This window comes from Choloepus didactylus, chromosome 7 (assembly GCF_015220235.1).
Source record: "Choloepus didactylus isolate mChoDid1 chromosome 7, mChoDid1.pri, whole genome shotgun sequence".
In the NCBI taxonomy this organism is placed as follows: Eukaryota; Metazoa; Chordata; class Mammalia; order Pilosa; family Megalonychidae; genus Choloepus; species Choloepus didactylus.
In genome coordinates, this window is record NC_051313.1 from 90,397,871 (window position 1) to 90,420,338 (window position 22,468).

The following is a 22,468-nucleotide window of genomic DNA, read 5'->3' on the forward strand; positions in this document are numbered from 1 at the left end:
ATATGGAAAAAATACAGTCAATGCAAGCTAGGGTCTATAGTTAATAGTAGCACTGTAGTATTCTTCCATTAATTGTAAGAAAATAAATATACCAAGGTTAAATGTCAATAAGAGGGAGATATAAGGGAGGGATATGGGATTCTTGTTGTTTCCTTTTAATTTTTTATTCTTTTTTTTCCTTCTTCTTTCTTTGCAGAAGAAACTGAAATGTTTTCATGTAGATTATGGTGGTGAATCATAATTATGTGATTTATACCAGTAGCCATTGATTGTTTACTTAAGACGGATTGCATGGTGTGTGAATAAAACTGTTGAAAATTAAACAGAAAAACACAAGTGCTGGAGAAGATGTGGAGAGAGAGAGAAGCCTATTCAGTGATGGTGCATCCCCTCTGGAGAGCAGTGTGGTGGTTCCACAGAAGGCTAAATATAGGGTTGCCATATGATCCTGTAAATCCTGTAACACCATTATTGTATATACTTGGATGAACTGAAAGCAGGGACATGAATGATCATTTGCACACTAGTCTTTATAGTGGCATTATTCATGATTCAGTGGAAGGTGGTAGTAAGGGTACATTGACCAATGAACAGAAGGGTGATATGTAGTATATGCATACAATGGAATATTGAGCAACTGCAAGAAGGAATGAAGTTGTGAGGCATGCAACTAGGTGAGTGAACCTTGAGGACATTATGTTGAGTGAAATAAGCTAGAAATGAAAGGACAAATATTGTAAATCCTCACTAATATGGACTAACAATAATGAGCAAACTCTGAGAATTGATTTCAAGAGTATAGGTTATCAGAGGATAGAATGTTGGCAGAGATTGGACAATCAATGATTAAGGAGTACAGAATGTTCAATAAGTCTTATTGTAAAGGTTCCTAGATTGTAAGCTCTACAAATAGATAGAAATCACATCTATTCCTGAGTTATAACTATTATTTCTAAACTCTGAGATGCTGAGTTCTTTGTGTATAACCTGGTAGCTCCCTGGAATTATGGGTATTTGTATGACACCTGAGACTCAGAATTACAATTCTGCAGCTCTAGAAGTCAGCATTATTCCAAAAATCAACTGTTAAAGAAGCTGAAAAACATATCAGACTTCAATTAGAGATATGAATAAAATTGACTTTGTTAGAACTAAGGTAAAACAGTAAATCAGAATACAGGGTAAAGGATGACATTGACTGTATTTTAAAACTTCAACTTCTGTGTGAGACCAAAGGAAGAGATGTTTATTTGGTACAAAATTTATATTTTCTGTAGTGCACTATCAATTTAACCAGTATGGTCAGTTTATTTAAACAACATAATTACATGGAACCTAAAATATGGAATGAAAACTTTTTATTCTGTACAGGTTAATGTAATTACCCAATACACCCCAGAGTATTTTGGGCAGAAAATAAAAAATGTATTTACAAAGTCTCCTTGAGGGACTGGGGTAAAATGTTCAACTTCCCTGCCTGCTGAGCTCCTGATATTCTCGCAAGCATTAGGGGCTTCCAATATAATAAGCCGAACCTTCAATCTTGGGGCTTGCCATTATGAAACATTCCTGCAAGAGAGAATCTAAGCCTACTCATAATTATGCCTAAGTCACCCTCAGAGAACCTCTTTTGTTGCTCAGATGTGTCCTCTCTTTCTAAGCCAACTCTTCAAATAAACTCACTACCCTCCCCTCTATGTGGGACATGACTCCCAGAGGTGAGCTTGGCCCTGGCATCATGAGATTCAGAAAGCTGTCTGGACCAAAATGGGGAAAAGAAATGAAACAAAATAAAGTTTCAGTGGCTAAGAGGTTTCAAATAGATTCAAGAGTTCATTCTGGAGGTTATTCTTATGAATTATATAGGTATTCCTTTTTAGTTTCTAGTGTATTAGTATACCTAGAAGGAAAGACTGAAAGTGTTAAATTGTAATCCGGTAGCCTTGATTCTTAATCATGATTGTATAACTATATAGCTCCTATGATGTGACTGTGTGATTGTGAAAACATTGTTACTGACAGCCCTTTTATTAGTGTATGACAAAAATAAATAAATAAATAATTGTGAGGGATAAAGGGTATGAGATATTTTGGGTGTTCTTTTCTGTATTTTATTTATTCTATTCTATTCTATTTTGGAGTAATGAAAATGTTCTAAAATTGATTGTGGTGATGAATGCACAACTATATGATGATACTATGAACCACTGATTGTATACTTTGGGTGGAATATATGGTGTGTAACCATATTTCAATAAAATTGCATTAAAAAAAAGAATAGATGATGTGAGAAGTCAGGAGTTAATGCTGATGATTGCAATTTTATCTATAAAATAGGACATAGAGTCATCTCCTGTGAGTGTAGGGCACAGGGCTCAGAGATTGGGGAAAGATACAACCATTGGTGTCAAAGCCAAAATTGATATGAAAATTTTGCATAATGAATTGGGACTGTTATCTGGGACCCAGTAGGTAGGATATGCTATAGGATGAGAAGAAGGTATGAACTGGGCTTAGGACTGAGAAAATGGTCTCTTGTAGATTAGATAAATGTTGAGTGACAATTCTAATATTGTTCCTCATAATGTGCACCAAACTTCACATCTGGAGTTCAGAAGTATAATCTAACCATACTGTATGATTCAGGGGAAAGGCTTTAAACAACTTACCAGTCAATAATCTCTGGTCTATATTATTCAGGACACTGACCCTATTTAAGGATGTTTGGGACAATCCCAAATGTCACTTTCTTTTTCTAAGTGGCAGACACAAACTAGTTTAAAAGCCAACCTGCTGACTCAACAAACTTAGAGGCAAAACTCCTCTAAATTTCTTGCCCTTTCCCAACCCAAAATATGAGCTTATAGATTGAAAGAAGGGAGGACATGGTTTAAGTGAGAAATTTTAAAAATTAAACTTCTTATTGCAAACCATGTAGGAATGTAGCTATATTCATAAAGAATTTTTCATTGTTCATAAATGTGTATCTTTCTAGAGAGCTGTTATTTAATATTCCTTCTGTTTTTAAGGAATAAATCCACCCCATGGCAATATAGTAAACAATTCTTAATATCAGAAAATAACACCTATCAACATTGTGTGCTGTGTTTCCACCTTCCTGACAACAGTTGAATTCACCATGGCAACGGTTAAGTAGAAATTGTACGTCTGTGAATATTACTGAGGTCAAGGGAGTGGGTGAAATGGCACTCTGTTGGCTTAAATATTTTAAGAGAATTTTTTTTGTTTCTTTTTAGTAGGAGTTAAAATAGAATTTTAAAAGCTTATATCAACTCTTCTAGCCTTAAATAGCCTCCATATAGGCACATTATCCTTACAGGAAATTATCAGAGCTTCAAACACATTGCATATACTGATTCTGTTATATTAAATCCTGCCAAATTGTCCTTGCAGTGCCGGGGGCTGGAAACTGGCTAATTTTGCAATGAACATGAAGTAAGAAAATCTATTATGAAATTGTTGCTTGGGCAAAAAGTCTAATCTTAAGACACTGAGCTATTCATTGTTTAATTGGGGGAGGTAATTTTAGGCATTGGAATGATGCATTCTTCCTAAAAACAATTATTAATTCATCATTTTCATTTTCTCTCCTTTTTCCCCCTTTTCTCCCCCATCAGTGCCCTCCACCTCATCCTTCTTTTCCAGGCCAACTTCCTTTGCACCAGATTCCATGATCTTGCTCGAATCCAACTGAATTCAGACTCAACCAATTGTCTAGTTTATCTATGTAATCATTTCCCTATTGAGCAGCTAGTCCATCAAATACTGTGCTAGCTACATTCTCCAACATACCTCATTTAACTTATTTAGATTATTGCCACTTATACTATATTAGCTCCCCCTTTGCGGTTCAATAGTTAGCTTCTCTCTTGAAAGGAAAGTGTTAACTTCTCTACATAAGGACTAGAGGGCTACAAGGCAAAAGAAATGGAAAAGATATATCTTCAAGTGATACACTTGCTGAGGTGGAAATACCAATTTTGTTTAGTTTTAACCTATGAAGGTCTTTTTGTAAAGTGAATCATGGCTTCTAGTGAGGGGACAGAGAGAGAACAGAAGGAAGGGAGGGAGAGAAAGAGAAAGATTACAGAGAGTGAATAACAGAGCATAGAACAAGAAGGAACAAAAACATTTTTATATTGTTTGTGAATTAATCTTTTGTTATATAGTCTTTCTTCATGCATGATTCCATTGATTTTACCTGTTTACATTTTTTTCTTTCTGCCTTTACTACAATTCTTTCATATAAAGAAAAATTCCCTGTAGTAGAATATTTTCCCTGAGCTCTCACTGTTCATGGGTTTATCATGTAGAGTATGTTTCTCCAAGTCCACTGTAGGTAATTTTGGTAATTACCTTTAGGTAATTTTGGTTTTGCATTGTTTCTCTTAGCACTTTTAAAAAGGAAAAGTTAAGAATGCAAAATGTCAAACATGATGGTATGCCTTACTGCAAGAAATAATATCCTTTTAGGCAGTTCTGTCTTAGAGACAGAAAAAGAACAACTAGCTGTTCTACTGGAGCCCTGAGTCTTCACACAAAGCTGACAGCCCATTTGAAAGGAATTCAAAAAGATTTAAGAGAGAACATAGGTTAAAAGGAAAAAAAGAAGAAGAAAGAAAGAAGTATTGCTTTGTAATTAGCAGACTCCTATTGTGGCGTTGTGAAATTGATGAAAACAGAATGAAAGTTTGACTTGAACCAGCTACTTGGGATCTTATTTGCATTTTCCTAAGCCTGTGCCACTGTGCTATAAATAGAAGAGCCTATACATAGAGATGGGTTGTTTCAGCCAATAGCAATTTTATTTTGTTGGAAGTACCTAAAGACATTATTCATAGGAATTCATTTCTGCACACTTTCCCACGGAGAATCTCTCTCTCTGCACACTGTGGGTGGCCAACTTTGAAATACGCTTATGATCTGTTAGACACAGTGAGTGAGGGAAGAGTTATTTATTTTTTTAAGTTAATACATGCAGGGAGTCCTTTTAATTCAAAAAGATTTTTGGCATCGGGTTGTGTTATGTAAATAGTGGGCACCATTTTCAATCTAGCATCTTTGATTTTTTTATCAGCCAAATTTTTCTAAAGGTAATTTTTAATACCCTTAGAAACGACAGTCATTTCAAACACTGACCACACAGTGGACTTGTAATCTAATATGCTATAGCATACACGGTGCCAAAATACACAGATTTTGCATAAACTTGGATAAGTGACTTTTTAAAAACTAAGCTTTAAAATGACTGGGTGAATTTTTTCATACTTTATGTTGTTGATAAGTGCAGTGGACATGCAGTAGGCCATATATGCATTGGTAAAATAAAACTACTCTAATCTTTGTACTTTGAAGGATAAACATTATGTTTTTAGATGTTATGTTAGTAAACAATCAAATTTCTAGACCATACAGAGAGAGAAAATTAGAATGTCCTGGCATCCTAAGGACACAGTACTAACTAATGCCCATCAAGCTTTTACTCTGGAGAGAAAATTTGCATCAGGGGCTGGCTTAAGCTCAAAGTGGGCTATGCAAGAGGATTAACCAATGACATTTCTAAAATGCAAGATTCTGGTCCTTACCCCATACCTACTAAATCAGAATCTCAGAGGGCAGAGGGAGCACTTGAGTTTGCACTTGTAAAAGTTACATGGGAGATTCTCTGGTAAACTTCTGTGGTGCCATTCTACAGACCAGCTGGGAGAAACTATTGACATCTGAATCCACATGATCACAGAGCTAACATCTTCCAATCCTTTAATAACTACCACTGAAATTCATTTGGCCACATATATATTGCTGTGTTTTACGGAGGTGTGTTCACATAGGTATGGGGTCTCCCACAAAGAGTACCATTAGTGAGTCTTATTACCCCGTGGCACATGGTGCACTATCCACAATGTAGGTGCACGGCAAATACTGGTGTTCTGATTTGCCAAAGCTACTGTTATGCAAAAATACCAGAAATAGATTGGCTTTTATAAAGGGGACTTATTAGGTTGCAAATATACAGTCAGTTCTAGGCCATAAAAGTCTCCAAAATAAGGCATCAACAAGAAGATACCTTCACTGAAGAAAGGCCAATGGCGTCCAGAACACCTCTGTTAGCTGGGAAGGCACGTGGCTGGTGTCTGCTGGTCCTTTGCTCCCAAGTTCTGGTTTCAAAATGGCTTTCTCCAAAATGTCTGGGTTTCTGTCTCTCTTAGCTTCTCTCTCTCAGTTCCTGTGCATTCTTGCTTGTTCTCCCAAGGCGTTTCTGTTTCAGGGAGATCCTCTCTTAGCTTCTCCAGGGCAAACTCTGGGCTTCATCTCTTAGTTTAGCATCTTCAGACGTCTTTCTGTCTGCATCTCCAAGCATTTCCAAGCATCTGGTTCTGTGTCAGCCCCTGAGCTCCCTTAAGGACTCCAGTGAATAACTAATACCCACCTTGAATGGGTGGGTCACACCTCCATGGAAATAATCTAATCAAATATCCTACCCTCAATTGTTGGGTGGGTCACATTTTGATGGAAACAACCTAATCAAAAGTTCCCACCCACAATAAGTCTGCACTCACAAGATTGGGTTAAAGAACATGGCTTTTTAAGGGTTACATAACAGATCCAACCAACACAACTGATTGACAACAAAGGACAATAAATACGATGTTCTGGCTTTCAGATAAAATCTTCACCAATATTTGGGTTTTTTCCCATACCTACTTTTAATTCAGAAAAGTATCCTGACTTCCTGGGAGAGAGATTTGCAAAAAGTTTTCTATATGGTTCATAGAACTGTGATGGATAGAGTTTTAAACTTTTCTCAAAAGAAAAAATAAACTCCATACAAATATATTCTCCCATAACTAATCAGATTAAACAGTGCCCAATAAAGTCACAGCACTACGGCATTTGAAGTAAACTGGGTGAAGGGAAGTGACGTTGATTTAATCACTGCTTCCCAAGTCACCTGCCTTACCTTATGTAAGGTCCATCAGTCTCAGGGCACTCGCTTTCCTGGTCAACATTGCCATTTGCTTCAGGATGTGAAGAGCCACCAAAGTGGGTTAAGCAACAGAGAGAGCAGCTGACCTGGTAACTTTTGAAGAAGTCGGCATTCAATAATGAGGATATTTGGGAAGACCAGAACAGGAGAAATCTTTAGGTAGCAGGTGTAACACAGTCAGGAGCAAAGAAAGATTTTTTAAAACTGTTGGTGAAAATATTAGGCATTCCAGGAAGTCTTTTGGAACTTCAAGGTGCAATGTGAAGTTAAATGTGTCTCCAATCATCTGGCAAAATGTTAATTAGTTAAAGCTGACTCTTTCTAATGTAGTGCTAATAGGATATCAAGATGGGCAGGACTCTGGACACATGCCCTTGGTTAGCCAGATAAGGAGATTTTCCCCTTTCCTGGAGCCTTTTTTATGGAAGTTCTATTTCTCTCTCTGCTCTAGCTGCCTGCTGATGTGCAGATGCACACAGTCATCTCAGCGTGAATTCACACAACCAACTTCTACCAACACCTGATGAAAGCAAAAAGAGGAAATGAGGCTTGATTTATCAATAGGACATGATTTAAATTGGTGCTTTCCTTGGTTTTTAACATAAAAGCTTCTTTCCTGCATTTCAAATCTGGTTAGGTCTATATGATTAAAGCACTTAAATCAATCAATATTTATATTGGTTAGGCTTTCTTGTAGGTGGTGTTCTCCTTTATTGTAAAAAAAAAAAAAAAAAAAAAAAAAACTAATTTGGTTGCTCCAGGATGTAGCTTCCAAGAGTGCTACCCTCCTAGACTTTATCCCAGAGTACAGATGCTTAATACTGAGTTTTCAACCATAAGTTAGGTGAGTGAAAGCAAAGTTATTTAATAGTTATCCATGGTCCCCAAAAATATGAAATTTCTAACTAACACTTACCCGAGGTATCTCTCTGTCTGCCAGGTGGTCTACAGGAAATGCAGTCAGTGCCTTTAGCTAGCACTACTGTAAGGCAAGAAGGAACAGCAGTGACCCAACACTCCTCAGAACTTTGTTTTGTAGCCCAGAATCAGAAGAGTTTGCCTATGGTATCTTATAAAAGTGTCACCTCTCTTAGTAACATTGATCTTAAGATTTTCTCCCAACTCTGAGAACCTATGAGATTCTATATCCGTCGACTATATGTAAAGCACTATGCAAGTTGTTATGAAGACTACAAAATGAATAAATTACTTGATCACTTACAGAATCAGACTTACGGCATAGTATTAGGGTCTCAAAGCCTTAAACCCTGCCAAAGCCAGCTTTACTAGCTATATGTAACTTGAACTTTCTCTGTAGTATTTCATCCAATTTCCATAGAGAGTTCATGTAAAAGTGTAGTTATGTTTAGAAAAGGAGAACACTTCAGATTTTAAAGTCAGGTATTCATTGGTATGAAAGAATCCAATCCTTCCCTGCAGGCACATTTATTTGGTAACAAGGGGATTAAGAGATATAAGGAAGTTTATCAAGAAATCATAATATGAGAACAAGAGAAAAAATCTGCAGTATGGGAGAAATCTTCAACTAGAATGGGAGAATGAATCATAAACACAAACTTTTCTAGCTTCATGGTTTGCTGGGCTCATCCTGGCATCCACCCCTGAGAGCTAATTGTCATGTCTAGAAGACAAAACACAAGCAGGAAAAAAATTAAAGAATCATACACAGCAAGGTGTGTTGAACTAAAGTAATAAAGAGAGTTATAGAAGGGAAAGAAAAGACACCAATATTACATGGAATTCATTTAACTGCAGATGACAAAATCCCAATTCAAACTGGCTTAAAATGTAGAAGGGGGAGTGGAATATACTAGCTCACACAATTGCATAGTTATGTCTGGATCTGGTACCCAAATAACATAAACAAAAATCCATTGCTCTCAGTCTCATATTTGCTTTGCTAGGAATTACTCATTTATTCTCAGCCAGGCTTTCCCCTCTTGATAGTCAGATACCACCAGCAGCTACCAGTTTAGCAAACCCCAGTAGAAAGAAAGCTCTCTTTCCCAAAGGTTCAAGCAGATGCCAATTGACCTGGCTTGGCCTAGTGTCCATCCTGCATGAATCACTGTGACTGACAAAAAGAGAGGGTCTGCCACTCCCAGACCACATGGACTGAGAGTGGTGGAGGGTTGGGTCCTGCAAAGGAATACTGAAGCTACTGCTACTAAATAAAGGGAAGTGGATGCAGGGCAGGCAGAAACAACACATTCACTTCCCCCTCCCAAGAATGCATCCACGGGCAGGTAAGCAGCGTAATTTTCCTGAGCTCAGCCTTCACAGGCACTCTCAGCCTGGGGCCTCCAAACTATATTTTAAGCTGGAGTGTTGTGCAATCATTACAGCTCCCCACTGTGCTTTTCTTTCAGAATTACCGCAAGTGTTACTCTTGGAGGACTTTGTCCTCAGTGTAGGGAGCTTATCACTAGCTTAAAATTCTCCTCTGAGCTTTAAGCTTAAGATAGTGTTTTTTTCTAATAGACAACTGAAACACTTTACTGAGGCAGCACCACACATATTTAATGAAGCCCTGGAAAGGCATCTACTGTGAAATAAAAGATGAGATAAATTAAAAATTAAAATAGATGGCTTAAAATAGAAATCATGGCTTCAGATGATCTATAAAGCTGTTAATCTGCTTTTAATATAAAGTACACAGTTAAAAATACTTAAAAGTTGTAAAAGAAAGAGGAAAGGGGAAGAAAAACTCCACTTGTTATGTAAGATGCAATTGTAATTTTGTTTACATATGTGTGTGTGATATTAATAGCTTTCTGATTGATTTTTTAATTCCTTTTCTGTTCTCAGTGATGGTGAAAACTGGTTTCGTGAGTGTCCAAGGCTCTACTCAGGCAAGCTATCCCAGTTTGCAACTTGTGAAAATAACCCATGTGGAAATGGTGCCACCTGTGTTCTAAAATCCACAACAGAAACCGTCTGCATCTGCCCTTATGGACGGTCTGGACTTCTCTGCAATAACAGTAAGAGCATTTGATTATTAAAGATGAAACACAGGAAGGAGTTGATGAAAGAGGATAGAAGACACTCAGAGTAATCAAGGATAGCACCTGACTGATAAATATGTCAAGTCCCTTTCTTGGTTCCTTTCAAGTCAGTCCAGACAAGACCCATTAGAGAGACTGATCACTAAGCCAGTATTTCTCATGCCCATCAAGCAATTACAAAGGAAGTAATGAGTTTTCCCTGAGGTAAGGCTACAGAAAATCTCTGTGTTATAAAACCTGAAAGTCAATCTAATGATAAAAGTGTAACAAGGAAAAATCAGGAGCTATACATAAAATCAAATTATTTTATACAGTTTTGGCAGACAGAATATGATATTAACGAATCTATTTATTGTAATCTAATTGTGTTTAAAGATAATAAAACTTTGACACTGCTATCACATGCTATTTGAGTTCCCTAGCTGCTAAAACAAATACCATTCAATGGATTGGCTTAAACAATGGGAATTTGTTGACTCATGGTTTTGAAGCTAGAAGTCTAAAATCAGGGCATCAGCAAGGCAATGTTTTCTCCCCAAAGACTGTGGCATTCTGGGGCTGGCTGCATGTGATCCTTGGTCCTTGCCTTTTCCATCACATGGCAATGTACATGGTGGTGTCTTCTTTCTCCTCCAGGTTCCAATGACTTTTGTCTTCTGGCTGCTTCCTGTGGCTTCTTCTCTGTGTTCAATTTCCTTTGCTTACAAGGGTTGCAGCCATATTGGATTAAGGCCCACTCTCATTCAATTTGTGAACACGTTAACTAGTAACATCCTCAAAAGTCATATTTACAAATGGTTTCACACACACAGGACCAGGGGTTGGGACCCAAATAAAACTTTTGTCGGGGACATGATTCAATCCCCAACACATAACAATAAATAAATCACAAATAATAGCCATGTGCCTCTCTTTAGGAAAACCCAGTATGTGGATTATAAACTTATAAAAAGTTACAAAATGGTATGTTACAAGAAACAAGTTGTCTAAGAATATAATGTTAGCTTTGATATACAGAAATTAATGTCTTTAGATATTTTCATAAATATTAAAAATAATTGTTATAAATATTTAACCAACTCAGTACAAGGTTTGTTTTATCTTTATTTTCACCATAAAGATCAAAAGCAAAGTCAAGCCCTTTGGTCCAGGTTGTATTTGGTACCATATTTTAGAATAAGGCTGCCAAAGTAAGCTAGGTACCTACATCCATAAGTGAAGCAAACAGATCCAGCTTGTGCTAACCCAAAAGCTGGGGCACATTCTGATATAACAGGCGGTAAAGTTGAAACTAGAAGTAATGAGAACCCACGACTAAAAAAGTATTAAAGTCGAGTCTGGCTTGGTCCTCCTTGCCCACCGCCCGTGCCCCCGGTCCACGCAGCCAGCCCAGTCTGCCCAGTCCGCACCGCCCGTCGGCCTGCCCCCCACCGCAGCCATGGACGCCATCAAGAAGAAGATGCAGATGCTAAAGCTGGACAAAGAGAATGCCATAGACCGCGCCGAGCAGGCCGAGGCCGACAAGAAGCAAGCTGAGGACCGCTGCAAGCAGCTTGAGGAGGAGCAGCAGGCCCTCCAGAAGAAGCTGAAGGGGACTGAAGACGAAGTGGAAAAGTATTCTGAATCAGTAAAGGATGCCCAGGAGAAACTGGAGCAGGCCGAGAAGAAGGCCACCGACGCTGAGGCAGATGTGGCCTCCCTGAACTGCCACATTCAGCTGGTAGAGGAGGAGCTGGACCGGGCACAGGAGCACCGGGCCACAGCCCTGCAAAAGCTGGAGGAGGCTGAGAAGGCAGCTGATGAGAGTGAAAGAGGAACGAAGGTCATTGAGAACTGGGCCATGAAGGACAAGGAAAAGATGGAGCTGCAGGAGATGCAACTGAAGGAGGCCAAGCACATCGCTGAGGACTCAGACCGCAAATATGAGGAGGTGGCCAGGAAGATGGTGATCCTGGAAGGTGAGCTGGAGCGCTCAGAAGAGAGAGCTGAGGTGGCTGAGAGTAAATGCGGGGACCTAGAGGAGGAGCTGAAAATTGTTACCAACAACTTGAAATCCCTGGAGGCCCAAGCAGACAAGTATTCCACCAAAGAGGATAAATATGAAGAGGAGATCAAACTGCTGGAGGAGAAGTTGAAGGAGGCTGAGACCCGAGCAGAGTTTGCTGAAAGGTCTGTGGCAAAGTTGGAGAAAACCATCGATGACCTGGAAGAGACCTTGGCCAGTGCCAAGGAGGAGAACATGGAGATTCACCAGACCCTGGACCAGACCCTGCTGGAACTCAACAACCTGTGAGGGCTGACCTTGCCCCAGTCAGGCCATAGTGGCCACCCCAGACCCAATAAAACTGACGTTACCAGAAAAAAAAAAAAAAAAAAAAAGTATTAAAGTCGTTGATATATATGTCTTTGAAAAGAATTGAGGCAAGGGTTTACATGTAGGTGGGAGAGTGGAAGAGTTAAGAAGCACTAGGAATTTCATTGTGTTTGGCAGGATTATATTAGAAGTTAGCCAAGTTTCTTTTATAACCAAAAAAAGCATCATAGGCTGGATGGAATTGTAGTCTTGCTGTTTCCTACAAAATCTTCATATTTCTTAGCCATAATCATTCTTATTAGGCAAAAGCTATTAGAAAATGCAATTGGTCACCATAAATTCAATCACCAAGGGACAAAGCATCAGTTTTGCTTCCTACTTGAAAATAAGACTGACCATATGAAATAGGAAATGAAGATTCATAAGCATGTCTGCACATCTTTACAAAAAATAAGGTTTGCTTATTCCCATCTCAGTCTTGTTAGAGTTCCAAAGATGCAGATATTCATGGATTATTAAGACAGAAAAAATTATACAAAGTTTATCAGGCTCTGTTCCAGTTTGCCAATGCTGCCAGATTGCAAAACACCAGAAATGGATTGGCTTTTATTAAGGGGGTTTACTTGGTTACACAGTTACAGTCATAAGTCCATAAAGTGTCCAAGGTAAGGCATCAACAATCAGGTACCTTCCTTCACTGGAGGATGACCAGTGGCATCCAGAAAACCTCTGTTAGCTGGGAAGGCATGTGGCTGGTGAAGTGTGTGCTTGATACGAGGTGTTGTCAGTGCAAAGTTGATCAAAGCTGTACAGAACAGTAGCACAGCTGGAACCAGAGTGAAGCCAAGAGAACATGAGGCAGAGCACAAGAGCTCTAATACAGCCTTAATGTATCAGCGCTCCATAACAATCACAAAAATGTCCACCCAATGTCAGTTCCCTCCAGAAACCAAGTTTGCATCAAGCAGGAATCAATGCTTTCTTTACTCACCAAACTAGGATGAAGTGGTGCCCCCAAATTTATGCACAATTTACTGTTGCAAATCTGACCAGGAGCTTGTCCAGACCATGCTAAATATATTTATCCCATAGAGAAAGCATAGAGCAAACCAACGGAACTAACCCATAAGAATAGTTGTTGCCCAATTACGACTACAGTGTAGAACAGGTGCAGAGTAATATCTGTGAATTCCTTTTTATATTTGCCTTTTTGTTAATGTCAGAGGATGAAAAGTCAGCCAGTTTTCTTTCATCAGCAGTTGTGTTTACAATATAAGCACTTTTCTTTCAAATTATGCCCATATCTACCATCCTAATTCACTCTTTGGGATATAATAGAAAATATAATTATGACATTTCCTACCTTGTTTATATTTTCACTGGGAATTCATTCTTGAATGATTATGGCAGTGATAACTGGAGTCAGGAGAAACAAACATTGCAAATGGAAAATTTGCAGCTGCCTTGTTTTCTAAAGAGCTTTACTTTCCAAGTTTGTGCTTCTCATTCACATTCCCTGTTGCCTATTCCTATACAGAAATGATCTCTTCTTGTTTTCTTAACCACATCATCTTAAAGACAAAAGGGTGACTCTTTATCTTATCTCTTGAATTTTTGTGCCCCTTCTGGAAATAGTTCTTAATTAATTTTCCTTGTCCTCCCAATCTAGGTCTCTCAGTGGAACACCACTCTTTCAAGAAAGCAGTAAAAACATGTTGATGAGAAGATAGGCTTTCAAACTGCCTGGGTTAAAAACCCTTTTGTTCATTCCCTTGGTCTTTCCATACTTCAACTTCAATTAGTCTAATAATAGAATATACCTCACAGATTCTCATTAGAAGTAAATGATATAACACATGTAAAGTGCTTAACACATTACTTGGCATATAGCAAGTGGTTTCGTTTGTTAAGGGTGGTACAACTGGGATTTTCACCCTCTTGGGGAACTGTCACATCTTGTCACTTTGGATAAGAAAGTTGAAATTCCATTCCAGCTAAAAAAGAGAAATTTTAGGAAATCAAGATTAATTTCCTTTTAAGAATATATCTAAGTTGGTGACACTCTTTGCAGTGATTAGAGACAAGCTAGGGTATTTCAAAACCATAGAGGAAAGCAGTACTCCAGGGACACAGATAATCACTGGCTATTTAAGGGCATTATACCTCTATAAAGCAGCTTAATGTCAGGATGGCATTTTGTAATGGCATATTTCAAGTACATGTAATTTTCTGTCATGTAAGCTCATAACTCTTTTGATAGCATCCGCTCTGATTTCATCCAGCTTTTTCTCTCCTACTCAACTGTTGTTTGAATACCCTGCTGCTCAACCCATCTCAACATCGCTCATTTCCCACCATGTTTAAATTCTATATTTTCCAGCTCTTGGTTGCAAAGAAATGTTTAAAGATTAAGTTCAATCCCAAAGGGGAGCAAGAATACGGGGGTGATTGTGACCACACAAAAAAGTGTTTAGGAAAGTAATTCCCCTTGCAATTAGTTGAAGGCAGTTTTTGAGTGGCTGAATTTTTTCTTCTTTAAGAACTGAGGGAATTGCCTTTCAGTGGCAAGGTGCACATCACCATTTTTTTTTCTATGTTAGTATCTGTGTAGAGAAGAATTTAGGCTGGCACATATAAAATAGCAGGACTTAAAATACGTATATATTTCAGTGTAAACAGAAATGTTCTTCAAAATAGCCTTAATGGACTGTTGCTTTCAAATCCATTGACATATTGAATTTGCACTTTTCTTCTATTTATGTAAGTGAAGATATTAGCAGAGCAAAGTTACAGTTATTGTTCCAGTAGTTATTACTAGTTTCCTGTGCTTATGAACAAATGAGTCTTAAAATAAATATAAGCATCTGGAAAATATTTTCTGGTCAAAGGCTTTCATTAGATTAAAAGTTGCTCATATGTCTAAATTTAATACCATAGCCTCTCCCTAAAGGCATCATGCTTTCTGTCAATGATAAATGTTGGTGTTGGTTTAAAAAAAAATGGACTTATTAAAAACAAGAAAACAAGATATTTCAACATGGAGAATTATGTCAGTTCTGGCAAAGTCAGCTAGTCATCTGGGCATTATAGTCTTTCAATTTTTATTTATACACTGTGATTTTATTTGGAGCAATAATGTTCCCAGCTAAAAATCTACATTTCTAAGGCTCCCTTAAATCACAGTGTGGCCATGGGACTAACTTCAGGCCAACCAGAAGTATTAGAAGTATGGCATTGACTTCTGGAAAAACTCCTTAAGGCAGGCAGGGCATGCCCCCACCCATCCTCCTACCCTCTGAATCTTGGAATGTGGATGAGATGACTTGAATTCAAGAAGCCATCTTGGTCCATGGGGTACAGTGAGAATGGAAGATACCTGCTAGGATGGTGAAGGAAAAAGATCAAAGAAGCCTAAATCCCTGATGACTGTAAAACTACCATTTCAGCATAGGATTGCCAGTATCAGACTTTTGATTAATGAGAGAGAAAGAATCTTCTATTTTGTTTAAATCTATGTTTTGGGGGGGATTATCTGTTATATGCAGCTAAAACTAATCTCAGCTGGTATAATCAGTATCAAGATTTCCCTGAACTATATATCCTGATACATTTTCTTAAATTTTCCTGATTTTGTTCATGTTTTAGTTTCCTAGACTGCTTAAGCAAATATCATGAAATGGTTTGGCTTTAAACAATGGGAATTTATTCACTTAAGGTTTTGAGGCTAAAAGAAAGTCCAAATCAAGGCATCACCAAGATGATGCTTTCTCCCTGAAGACAGGCTTTCTGGGCTGACTATCAGCAATCCTCGGTTCCTCTGTCACATGGCAAGGCACATGGTGGCATCTCCTGGTCTCTCCTTTCTCTTCTGGGTTCCGCTGATGTTCAGCTTCTGGCTGCTCCATCTGTGGCTTTCTATCTCTGTGTCTGAATTTCATTCTCTTCTAAAGGACTTCAGTAGTAGAATGAAAACCCATCCTGACTGAAGTGAGACACACCTTAACTGAAGTAACCTCATCAAAAGGTCCTCCTTACAATGGGTTTATACCCATAGGAATGGATTAAATTTAAGAATGTGTTTTTCTGTGGTACAGTTCATAAACCCTTAGACTTCCTCTCAGAGACAGAGAGTGTAGTATTTCTTATGTTACCTTATTTTTTTTATTTCAGTCTGGTAGATTTAATTAATTAAAAGTTTATGAAATATTTTTGCAGCCAGATGAAAGTGTGGTAGGAATATTATTTCAATATTGTAAAGGAAATATGGTAAGCAGTAAAATGAAATACTTTATTTTTCCAAATTAGCAAAATAATAAAAAAGCAAATTTTACATCTTACTTATAAGACATTACCTCATATCATAAAACTACCTCTATGAGACAACTAAATTAAACATCAAATTAGTTAGTAGATTTTCATATCTCAGTTCCTAAGGAGCCAAGCATCTGTTGTCTGCTTTTAAACAGAGAACAAGGAATAGTCACTATCAAAGGCTTACTAACTGTGCATCTCTGGACCACTGACAGTAGAAAGCTAAACTCTAAAAGCCAAATGGTCTCCTTTTCATTCATTCCAGCACTTTGTCATGGTTTAGCAACCTCATGGAATTCTCCCTCCCAACACAAGCATTTTCTGCTTATTAAAAATATCTTTAAAATGGGTAGCCTACACACAGGGGCGGAATTGTCCCTCCTGAATATGTTTATGGCAAATTGATTTTGTAGACCATGTGTGGAAATGTAAACCTCTGCAGTTTATCCTGCAGCTCACCAAAGAATTTAACTTTGCAGGCCTGTCAGTCTGGGCCCATCCACAAAGAGTCAGATTTTTGCATACAATCAGATCCTACCACACCCATCAAGTTTAACAGCTATGCTAATGTGAGGTATCTGACAGTTACCAAGCAGTAGAGAGTGCAAACACATTTGTTGTACTTTAAAAAAAAAAAAAAAAATCTTCACAGGAAGGGAAAATTGATAAGTTTCTGAGTAAATTTATGCTACATGGAAAACTGTGAAGTCGACATTTTATAAAGTGGCAATGGAATCCATCGACTGTTAGGAATGAAAAACGGTGGATGGAGTTGCCTGTGTGTGATATAAATTGCCTACCAGTCGGTGCAATGATGGCAGCTATTCAGTTCAATTTTTCTTTGTTTATATCTGCCAGCATAGTCATCCTGTGCCTTTTCTTACATTTTGTTGCTCACTCCATCCCTTAGAGCTTGGAAATTGCCCCGTTTTCCTTGGAGTAAGCTAAAACCTGCTTAAAATGATGTCCAAGGCTGGCATGGGCAGACCCCAGCTTACACCTCTACTCACCACCACCCTGCCCTTCAAATGCTGCTCACACTATTTTGTATTTACATTTTAAATGTTGGCCATAAGTCTTGCACATCCGTCCCTCAGACCTTAAGCTCTGCCTTGGTCATTACCATATCTGCAGAGCTGAACACAATGCCTGGCAAGTGGAATGCTCTCAAATTTTTCTGAATTGAAAAGGATTTAAAACTTCCTCAGAAAATTCATTTAAGCCTAGTACCATGCCTATTACCTAGGAGACAGTCAATAAGTGCTTGACAAATTTGAATTAGTGAACTAATAAAATAATCAATGAATGAATAATCTGGGCTTGAGCATTTCCAAAGTGGTTTCCATAGTACGCTGGTGCAGCAAGGTGACCCATAAACAAAGAGTCTGGTAAAATGAAGTTTTATCTATTGAGTGCTTACTATATTCCAGGCATTGAACTAAGTGCTTTACGTTCATCTTCTTATATGATCCACATAACCCAATGAGATATGCAATTATTTCCACTGTACAGATAAGGAAACTGAGGCTTGGAAAATTATTTAAACTAGATCCAAGGTGATATTGTTCATGAACAGTAGGTAGATCTGGAATCTAGGTCTTTCTACCTTCAGTTTTTCTTTAAAATTTACCTGGTAGTCTACTGGCCTATCAGGAATTCACAGTGTTCTCTAAGAATTCTTCTTTCTCACAGAACAATACTCTCACCAAGTACACCAATCTAGTGGTTCCCAAAACGGGATAGATACATGCCATTTCCACAATAGAAATGGAATTGGAAGAAAATATTAGTTCTCTTTTTTTATATCAATTTTTTCATTTTGTCTTTTGTGTTTTCTGATATATATGGTACATGATCAAAAATGTTTAGAGACTACCAGTCTAGACAATTCCTTTCAAACATGGCCTGCGATTTTTATTACTTCCATTGATTCCATATAACTCATTTAGAGAGGCTGATTTCAAATTATGCTTGAATGGTGTGGAAAGCATATCATCTCTATAATTTATTATATAATTCCAATTGGTTTTTATTATTAGAGGGAAAAATGTGTAGGCTTATTCAAAAGCTGCTTACACCACCCACTCACCCCAATACAAGTAAGTGTACTTAAATCTGCATCCTCTAAACTCATTCTAACTGAGCTGTGGAAAAGAGTTCAGGAAAATTATGAAGGAAGAAAGTGACTGAAACCTCAGCTAATACCAACAACAATCTTGTAGAAAGTAAAAAAATTAAATGTGTGCATATCTTATGGCCCTTTTATGGAAATGTGACCATTTGTGGTAGGGATCCCCAAACATGAAGAGTCAGATAAGTCCACTTAGTCCTAAAATAAGCAGAATAAGTATAAGTGGGAACTAATTCTACTGCCTTCTCTGTATTATAATTTAATAAAAATCAAAATGATTAAAATTATATTATGCATTTACCACTTACAGTTTTTTTTTTCATTTTCCCTAATGAATCAAATGACTTGGTTTTAGCTTCATTTGTCTTTTCTCCAAATGATGACCCTTCAATATTTTAAGCATCCTGAGAAAGACTCAACATTTGATAAAGAACCACAGGATCATTTAATATGAATTTCCACACATAATATTGGGTAGATGTCAGCATGGGCAGAAAATTATATGTCATATATTTTAATAAGATCAATGGAACCTGAAAAGGTTAACATTTTCAGAGGCATCATCATTTAATAGGGAAATTCCAAGATAAAGAACACCTTTGACTTTTCAACTCAGACAAATAAACAATTTCTTAGAGGAAAAACATTAGTCCAGCAAGAGTATTTTTTAATATTCCAATTATTATAGAATTAATTAGTAAAAATAATTTAACCATCAACTCCAGTAAGCTCATGGCCTGTGTCTATGGTTAATTACTTGACCACTGAAGTCCAAGATTCCTACAGTTATACAATTTGTGACACGAAGATTAAATTGGCAAAGAATGTGTGAGAGAGAGAGAGAGAGAGAGAGAGAGAGAGAGAGAAACACACAGAGAAGAGAGAGAGAATATTTCCCCAATTAATTATAATTTGTCACCAAACCATGGCTCCACATGTACCTATGATCCATTCAGATTCCAAAGTATCCAACATCAACATGATCTTCACAATGCTTAAGATTCCTTATGCCTTCCCTTGTGTGCTGGTTTGGAAGTATTATGTCCCCCAAAACACCATATTCTTTAAAGCAATATTGTGCGGGCAGACGTATTAGTGTTGATTAGGTTGGAACCTACTGATTAAGTGTTTCCATGGAGATGTGACCCAATCAACTGTGGGCAAGACCTTTGATTGGATAGTTTCCATGGAGGTGTTACCCCACCCATAAAGGGTGGGTCTTAATTAAATCACTGGAGCCATACAAAAGAGCTGACAAACAGAAGGAACTCAGTGCTGCTGCAGCCGAGAGTCATTTTGGAGACGGCCATTGAAAGCAGACTTATGCTAGCCCAGAGTTTGCTCCAGAGAAGCTAAGAGAGGTCAAAATGCCCCAAGAGCAACATTTTGAATAATACCCAGGAGCTGAGAGAGGAGCTGGAACACAACCTAGGATCAGCAGATGCCAGCCACGTGCCTTCCCAGCTAACAGAGGTTTTCTGGATGACATTGGCCTTCTTTCAATGAAAGTATACTCATGTCAGTGCCTTAATTTGGATATTTTCATGGCCTTCAGACTGTAAACTTATAACCAGATAAACCCCCTTTATAAAAGCCAATCCATTTCTGGTATTTTGCATAACGGCAGCATTAGCAAACCGGAACACCTTGCCTTACTGAGAAATAAATGATAAATCCAAAGGTAAGGAAAAGCATCTGAGATGATCAAGTCAAGATTACATTTTGGCTGTAACAATAATATTATAAACCCTGAATCTGAACGTGAAGTATAAAAGGGACAGAAGTATGGCTCATGTCTCAAAGCATATGAATTATGTAATGTGACTAATAATTTTTGAAGGACTATTTGAATCCTCTTTTTTTGAAGGGGAGTATATTTGTAGGGATTACTAAGAACTGACTTCCTTTTCATTTCTAAAATTTAAATAATTGAAGAGCCAACAAGAATATCTTGGAAAAGCTCAAACATTAATATATATTAAATTTTTTCTATTGAGCAAACTGATAGACAAATACATGTGTATTATAATTCCCTTATTCTAATGATACAAATTGATCCTAATAAGAGATTTGCTGGAAGTGAATTAACTCTTTCCTGTCTCTGTGATCAGCCTTAGTAAACACTTTGGTGTATAATTAGTGTGTTAGTGGCTCATAAAGATAATACAGCTCTTTGAAAGTCAGCATTTTACTGCCAATTTTTGTTTACAACCATGAATAAACACCTGGCAGAGAATATCCAATCTTTTCCAGAGGGCCAATCTAAATATTGCACCTAGATGATTCAGTCTCAAAAATGACATTTTGTAATTCTCTTCACCATTCTAAAGGGGCTAAGGGTATTTTTGAATCTCATCTTTTTTGTTCTGGTGTATTAAACCAGCTTGAAATTGTTAAAGCAAGACTCTTTCTGCCCCAAGTCTTTAAGCTCTGCAGAAAGAAAAGCTGTCATCAGGGTGAGTAGCTGATAATTCTGCTTGTTGGAGTGTGTCCCTGTCACTGTTCAGGTAGATGGCTTAACATACACCTTGTTGACAGCAAACACCAAAGGGTGCTTTCCTGAAGGAATATCACAGTGGCTGCTCTGCGAAGTAAGTCCCCGCAGTTCTTGTCAGGGTTGCTTTCTTTACCACGGTGAAGTTTATTTTTCCTGAGATAGCTGTATCTACTGCATTTTAAGTTTGACTGTATAAGCTTTAAAACCAGAATGTTTAAAAAATATATACTTCCAAGGTCTTTTCTTAGTGGATTGTAAAATCCCTTTACAGAGCTGCCTGTTTCTTGCCTCCATTATACCTCTATTCTCCATGGCTTGTTATAATAAACAAATACCTGAGAAAAGTGCATCTTTACAGTCCTGGATTTTGAGTTACAGAATTTTAGACCAAATCAGTGTAGCAAAAGGAGAATGGAAAGTGTCAATAACCATTTTCTCCCAAATGTTATGATACTCAGGGAATTACACAATTTCCCAACCTGCAAATTGAAAGACCTAAAGTGCCTCTCTACCAATATCCAAAACATTTTTTGGTTATTCAACACTTGCACTGATGGCACAGGAGAATATCAGAACACTTGTGCAATACACAAAGGGCTGCAAATTTATGGGCATATTAAGTGAAGTCTAATTATAACCTGATAAAAAAATATCCCCTTGACAAAAGCCTATTTCCAGAGCAGCCACCTTTATAAGAGCAAACTTAGAAATGATTATATTCCAAATGTGCTTCTTAGTAAAATTTAAAAGTCGTGTTAGATATAGAAGGCAAAAGAACACCTCATTTTTTTTCATCCTTCATTTCTCTAGAGCAGAAAGGTATGTTGTGCTACAGCTGCGTCAACTCCATTCCTTTAACATCTGCATGCTGTTAATTAATGAGCATCATAGTTTTAAGCAAACTCAGATATTGTTTTATTAACTAACAAATCCTCACATCACTTTATAGCTGATTAAATTGAAGCTGACAGTATTAACTGTTAGCATTGTGTGATGGGAAGACCCTAGACTGGGAGCCAAGAGAGCTGAATTCAGGTGCAAGGTCAGAAACAACCAGTTGTGTGACCTTGAGCGAGTTGCTTCAGCTCTCTGCATCTCACTTTCTTCATCAACTAATGATGGAGTTGAATTAGATGATCCCCTTCTTCAATTTTATGATTCCAATTCAAGAAGTTTATAT

General features: G+C 37.7%; 2 protein-coding genes across 2 annotated transcripts in view; both read left to right on the forward strand.

Annotated features, from left to right (window-relative positions):
- The window catches only part of EYS (eyes shut homolog), a 1,792,869-nt gene that overhangs the window by 1,640,842 nt on the left and 129,559 nt on the right, over nucleotides 1–22,468 (forward strand). The window contains 1 exon segment of the mRNA XM_037844664.1: nucleotides 9,839–10,011. Within this exon segment, the coding sequence (XP_037700592.1) occupies nucleotides 9,839–10,011 (173 nt within the window).
- On the forward strand, nucleotides 11,444–12,386 carry LOC119539653 (tropomyosin beta chain-like). The gene has a single exon (XM_037843328.1). It carries the CDS (start codon nucleotides 11,474–11,476, stop codon nucleotides 12,326–12,328), a length of 855 nt encoding a protein of 284 aa, XP_037699256.1. The 5' UTR covers nucleotides 11,444–11,473; the 3' UTR covers nucleotides 12,329–12,386.

Coding starts and splice junctions, on each gene's coding strand:
- LOC119539653 (XM_037843328.1), top strand. CDS start 11,474: ATGGACGCCATCAAGAAGAAGATGCAGATGCTAAAGCTGGACAAAGAG.